Genomic DNA, 7,192 nt, shown 5'->3' with positions numbered 1-7,192 from the left:
CAGGGATTTCAGGGATTCTTCACAAATACATTGATTGACAATTGTTTGTCATGCGGGTTTCTAGAACAGAACAACGTCTCGTTCATTAAAGTGTGTGCCTTGCTACTTCTCTCTGTTTCTTTACACGAAACCTGCAAATCTGCAGTAATACACTCTGAGTCCGTTCAAGCTGTAGAAGAGGAAGCAGCACGCATCCTGGAAGAGCTAACAGATCAATACTTACAACACAGATTCGTATACAGCGGATGGATAGAGAAGGGATCTATATTGAATGTGATAGTAAATAGGTATGTATGAAATCTTATAAAATGTCTTACAGCGTTAGTTTCACTAATTTATTAGGTTTGTATTATGCTTGCTAGTTAACTAGCACGACATTCACAGAAAATTCTCCGGTGATTCGACTGAGAGTTGAGAGTGAGACAGCTTTCATTTGTTAGGGAGTATAAGAAATTTTTCAATTATTCCAGCTTCTCAGTAACACAGATCTACAAAAACTGTCCACACGTAATCGTTTCCTGATAAACGACATGTGTTGCATAATTGATGTATTTTTTCATATATGCAGTTTATATTCAGAGAATCGTTTTTCTCCCGCCAATCAAAACACTAACGTGGCATCCAGCAAGTTCACTACATCGTCAAAACTGTCCGCCTGCGTTCGCACGCAAATGTCTACCCGACGAAAACCCCCGTCCGCCAGATCCTCGTGGGTATCCCTCACCTGCAGCTTGATGTTCCGTCGGAAGTGAAGGTTCAACTCGGGCACGCAAACCGGCTTCCCGTAGGGCACCCGCAGCTTGGGATCCATCCCGACCGTAACGTACGGTGCGCGATTGTCTAGGAAGTCCTGCAACGTGTACAACTTCTTCAGTTTGATGTCGGTGAAGTCCCGCTTGGTGTCACTGTCGAACTGGGGTCGATAGGCGGTCAGCATCACACGCTCGTGCGTCACATTGCCGGGGCACTCCAGCTCCCGAGGGTCAAAATCGACTGCAGGTTTGGGAAAGCGTTGCGTTTAATATTTGCTGAGCAATTCACAATTAGAGTCACACTTACAATTGTACTCTTTGCAGTCACTTTGGGGCTGAAGCCAGCAAAAATACAGCAAAACTAACGCGATCGCTTTGGTGGCGGCGGTGACCATGTTGTCTCTCGGGTTGATTCGATGGAAGTGAACTTAGCTGGCACGATGGCATGAGAGGTTGTTTCGTTTCAATCGATAGTGGTTCGTCAGCAGAACCATATTCTGCCACAATCGGCAAAAGCCCCACTGTGGGTCAGAGCGGTTGTGTAGACAGATATATTTTGTTGATACGTTAAAACATATTTGAATCCAGTTTATGCTAATAAATTGTATTCGAATAAACACATAGCTATGTGAAAAGAGGTCCGGGTGTCTTGATTCTCATTCTCAACCCAGAAATGATACATCTTTTGAGATGATACCTTAAAATTTGTTTTCTTACACCAGATTACATATATACATTATTTGAAAAGACTGCTAGTAGCTGCCAAAATTAATTAATAATTGATTGTGGGCGTCATATTTCCAATGGAAAAATTTACAAATTGTCAAAAATTAACGAAGTAAGTTGTTTAGTCACGTTCGGATTACCGTGACTCATTATGCAGTCGTCCCATTTTCGATTACTTTCTGCAACAATAGAGGCCGCATATCAATGATACTTCTTGAAAGGTTTTATCGTTTCTAAAGGAACATCACTATCTCATTTACGCCATTCGTATCAGTACTTAGTTGAGATTCATATGCCAAATAACACGCCTTGAATGTATTCTTAGTGGCAAACTGTAGACTACGCGTCAGAATGCGTGTAGGTCGGAAGAAACTTCTTTGGTGAAAAATTCCCCGGTTAGAGAGGGAATCGATCTTGAACCCTCAGCTTGATATGTGTGACGCTACGCTTTTAGAAAAAAATTGTATACATGACGGATGTTTTGGTAAATACTACTAATTATTAACCATTTTTTTGTCAGACCATTTATTCGTACATATTACGCGATAAAAATGGTAAACAGATGTCAATGTCAAATGTTGGTTCAACGTTGGTTTAACATATCAAAAAAATTGAATTGATTGAAAATCATTTACCTTTATGTATTGTTGCTATCCGCAATGTTACCTATACCTTGTGGTAAAATGTATCAATCGTTGGTAGGAATGTGTATTGCATCTCATTTTAAACACGGTTAGTAATATGTACAGAAACTATGTACATTTTAGTAATGTTTACACTAATTATGATATGGTAGCTTCTTTTACCTAGGATTTTTATGGGTGTAACCACTCGGGTATGGAAGCACGCGTTACGTATAAAGGGCGATTCACATACAACATCCACGTCACGTTCACGTTCCGTCCCGTCACAAAAAATAGTTACAAAATTGTTTTAAATTCAACGGTTTTATCAAATGGGAAAGTACATAATGATAATTTAGATAGTGTATCAAAAGCTAAAAAAAATGAGACATTCCCATGCGAAGTAGCAAATTTGTCGAAATTCAGGAGCATCTGAAAATAAGCCATCATCTGGGTTGATGCTCTAGGAATCTCTTTTAGTTTCGTGATAAATGTAGAATACATTGTTTTTTTACGCGGGGGATACGTACCTCGTAAAAAAACCGCGTTAATTGGATAATCCGCGTAAAAAAACCGCGTTAATTCGAAAATCCGCGTAAAAAAACGCGTTAATTGGAAAATCCGCGTAAAAAAAACCATGTCACCTAATGATAGATATCAAATGGGACTATCTTTACGTAGAATAGAAGAAAAAAGTTGAGTGTTGCTCGCTTCCGAAAACCTGTAGTTTTTTCCTGCAATTTCGTTGGTTACTGGTAGCTATAGTTCGGTTTTCCTCACAAATGAGGTCATCTGCTGTTGCTAGAAGATTCCCTAGTAATTTGTACACTCTTCTGCCGATGCACGTGCAGTACCACTCTTGGATCGTCCAGAGCTAAGTAGACAGGGAAAGACATTCACGAATCGCTGCCCGTAAAAACTAGAAGTGGGTTATATCTTTGATATAACCGCAAAGTGGACGTAGGACTAACGTTGACTTAGCAAAAAATTACTAACAAGCATATAAATCTCAGACATTTCATCTCTCATACATACCACTTCGTTTAGCCGGAAAAGAATTATTAACGCTCAAAGGGGGCATCGATTCTTCCCCGGAAATACCCAGCACAAATAGTACCCACTCCCCAAGCCCCGACAACTGGAATAATCGTTGATCCGGAGTAGGATTATTAACATTTGAGAAGGAATTGATTCCTCCTAGAAAGTACACAATAAAAACAAGGCCTCCTTCTCAACATTTCCAACTTCCCAATAACGACGATCGAATGCAGCATTCGTAAACAAATATTGATATGTAATATAATATCCACTACACCATATCATATCGTCTTCTTCACTATCAAATCCATAGTCAATGGCACCCATCGATACCTCAGTTTTCTGCAAGGGAGAAATGGAATTGAAAAGCGACAAACGGGAGAAAGATATGTTGGAAGTTGAAAGAAGATTGGCAGAAAACTTCAGCATTTTATCATTCGAATAATGTGATTATCATACAACTTCGTTTTGCCAGAAAGAGATTATTTATGCTCAAAGGAGGAATCGAGTCCTCCGAGGAAATATACAGCGCAAATTAGAATCGACTATCGATTGCGGCATTCGTACACAAATAATTTTATATCACAAACTATCACAAATTTCGTATTCTTCATTATCAAATCCATAGTCAATGGCACCCATCTGTATCGAATTATCATCGACACCACGATTTTCTCTAAATACTCCTTTCAGTTCGGCCTGCAAAAACTTTCCTAAACTCTAATGGGTTATATAAGGTAATAGCACGCTCTCCTCGGATACGACGGGCCAGCTGGATGTGACGCGTTTTGCGGAACTGACCTCGGAACTTTCGGCTTAAAGTCGGTTTACCAATCGACCAATTGAAAGTCCTGGGCAATTCCACGAACCAAACGCTGCAAAGGTAGCTTGCGGATCAGCAATTCGGTCGGCTTCTGATAGCGACGAATTTCACGCAAAGAGATGGTATCGATGTGGCTTCTTCACACTTCCTGCGGCTGATGCGCTTTTCCGAGCTGCTTCCGTGGTGCCTTACCACCGGTAAATTTACGAGCTGTCTGCTTGGTCCCGATGAAACGAGTCCTCACGGTGCGAGAGTAGAGGTAGAAATGAACGAAAGCAAAGGAAGCGTCATATTATAAACCATAACAGTATGAAATGTAAATCCCACCCCTTTTATTATGTTCGTAGCATAGCCTGAGACAGAAATGAATAACATCGAAGTAAGTATACACTAATGTATTTGAATCCGGACGCTTTTTGATCCGGACACTTTGCATTACATTCAATATCATACTGCAGCCATAGAATTTTGTGCATGTTGAAATAATGCGATTGATTAGTAACCATCATGCGATTGATGCGATTGATTAGTAACTATTAATCGTAAACATCGTTTGCCAGTGCGCGTAGAGCGGGAATTCCTTAAGATTCATTGCACCTCTAATAAATTGCCGAAAGACGTGGTCTTACGTTGATCGCACTTGATTGAAAAATCCAAAACGAAATGTATTTGGTCGCAGCATTATATGAGTAGAAAGCAAATAATCGCTCGAAAATTACATGATTTTCGCGATGTGAAACATTTTCCCTTTTTCATGTTATGCATCCAATATTGGATACGAAAATTTTCTACTGATGGGGAAAAATAATATTCAGAAGCTTTCTTGTTAATTGCGATTGATCGAAAAATCACAAAACCAAATGTATTTGGTTGCAGTGGATAGAAAACATTAAAATAAACTCTTTCGCATGAATGTATTTTTCAATTCCCAGGGGAACTGGCAGATCATTTTTCAGCAACGATGATAGCAACGAGAGTTCCGCGTGTGTATGTGTGTGTGGCGGCTGCTCCGATGTTTCAAACGGAACCGTAGCATCAGTCTCCTCCTGATGGATTCCCTTCTGGCCTTAGGTGCACAAACTGGCTCTTGGTGACACCGTTCATCAACGCTTTCATGATAAACGAAGTTAGCTTCACCACAACAGCGACAACATGCTCCAATCGCTGTTCAATTATAACTGAGCGGGTTTCCGAGCGGCGCTCGCTTATATACCGATTGGTGATTTCATTAGCCTGTTTTGAAGGCAATTTTAAGGCTATTGAAACAAATTTTTAGATGAAAAACTAACAAGTACAAGTAATCTTTCGAATGAAGTGTTTATCATACCATTTTGTTCAGTTGTTTAGGAGCTATCAACGCTCAAAATCTCGGTCTCCGGCGTAACGCTTTCGTTTTCGAAACTTTGATTTTACACCCCGGAATAGAAATGAAAGACGTAGTCCTACGTCAAAACCCCGTCCCGTTGTACCGCCCGGCGAGCTCCCCGTTTCCCAACACCATAAATCCACGTAAGAATTGTGATAAGGTGCGGCATTAAGCGCTAAACTCCGTTACAAGCACTAGTTACCGTAATTTGCTCTGAGGGAACATGCGAGAAAAATGTGAGCTGAGTGGGAGATGTGATACTGCACTGGTCTTTTTTTACGCGGGTACCGCGTTAATTGGAAAATCCGCATAAAAAAATCGCGTTAATTGGAAAATACGAAGTCGTCTTTCAACATCTTGATAATCGTAACAAAAATAATTTGTTCAAAGTTAAAGTTTATACATTTTATTTTTCAGGTTGTCTCTTGTGAACTAGCAACAGATCTTGCAGCTCTTAGCGCTTCCGATCGGGTACAATTCTTATATGCTTTATAAATTTTTGCTATCGCAAGCAATAATATGATGACTAAAGCCGGGTTCAGACGGTGCGAGTAAGCATACGAGTCGGTCTAGTCAGTTACTGCAGTGCAGCTACTCACACCGTGTGAACACATCATGCCAGTTATTGTCATGTGTGATCCGGCGTGCGAGCTACTTCAAAGTTTTTTGAATTTACTCGCACTTGCATGCTTCACAACGTCAAAAACAGAATTTAGCGTTCGAATCAGTGATGCCAAATGTAATGAAATGTCTCTATTTTTAAGATATTTGAAAATATGTGAAGATATTTATAGACTTGAAAATTATTGGAAAAACAAATAAAACCCTCATAGTTTCCAAACGAAATAATTGTTATTTCGTTTTGCACGCTGGCGGGGCACGCTTTCTTTTTGAGATAGTTTTCTTGAGAATCTCTAATATAGAATCATTATCAGATCACAACTTACAAAAAAAAGTATTGTTCTAAGAAACAGAATACATATTCGATTTAAAAAAGTACATTTTCATTCATTATTAAAATTTTTGAAGCGTATTTATTGCACCTGCAAATCGACTATCATTTTCATTTCACAAAATAAATAAAATTAAAAAAAAAAATCTTTTAGACTACCATTTATAACATCACATCCTTTCGGAATTATCTGAGCTATGGATGTTTTCGAGATTCTAAAAAATATCGACAACAATCCCAACGATATTCCAAAACAAAGGCACATCAATGTCATTTCTAATTTAACTCTTGCAGGTACAGCATCCCTCATGACTGTATCTTGGCGTTGTATTCGTGGAGCAATTAAATCCAACAGTTTTTTCACTTGTTCAGGTGTTATTATCAACACTGCTCTGTAATCTCGGGGATCCTCATCGTAGAGTTCCTTCAATATTGTATTTGTTGCTCCTTTTCTTTGCATCTAATTCCTGGCCCGAATCCTTTTCTCTTTCTGCTTTTTCGGATAGTACCTTCAGTTCAAAGAAATTCAGCACAAAGTATGTATTTTTAAACACGATCAGCGTTTGTTTTGCTATAAAATTGTGTGATGATACATTCAACTGAAAACCTAAGATGAAAACTGCCAATAAAGAAGTCGATTTTGGACCAATCATTTGACAAATTCGGACCTGATTGCTGTTTCTGACTATTTGATGGACATTTGAAAAGTCGCCTGGCATCCCTGGTAAACCCGTGCCGTAGTATCTAGTTTCTCGCCAGCAGCTCACACTGTGTGAACGGACAAGGCGAGTCAACCAATTGTCAAGCGAGTCCACCGGGTCAGTAGCTGCTCATTGTCAAGTCAGCTACTAGCAACGTATAAATGGGCCTTAAGGCAATCCGCACCAATGCGTTACTATTCAAGGTTTCTAG

At 39.5% G+C, this 7,192-nt stretch overlaps 1 protein-coding gene across 1 annotated transcript; it reads right to left on the bottom strand.

Moving 5' to 3' along the window:
- Nucleotides 1-348: 348 nt before the first annotated feature.
- LOC129764386 (uncharacterized) lies at nt 349-1,174 on the bottom strand. The gene is made up of 2 exons (XM_055763404.1): nt 1,060-1,174; nt 349-993 (listed from the first exon to the last, which is right to left on the bottom strand). Exons 1-2 carry the CDS (start codon nt 1,145-1,147, stop codon nt 602-604), a joined length of 480 nt encoding a protein of 159 aa, XP_055619379.1. The 5' UTR covers nt 1,148-1,174; the 3' UTR covers nt 349-601.
- Between the last annotated feature and the right edge of the window lie 6,018 nt (nt 1,175-7,192).

The sequence above is a fragment of the Toxorhynchites rutilus genome, chromosome 1, assembly GCF_029784135.1.
Source record: "Toxorhynchites rutilus septentrionalis strain SRP chromosome 1, ASM2978413v1, whole genome shotgun sequence".
Taxonomy (NCBI): Eukaryota; Metazoa; Arthropoda; class Insecta; order Diptera; family Culicidae; genus Toxorhynchites; species Toxorhynchites rutilus.
The sequence above is the reverse complement of the archived record's forward strand: the minus strand, read 5'-3'. Positions and strand labels throughout refer to the sequence as shown.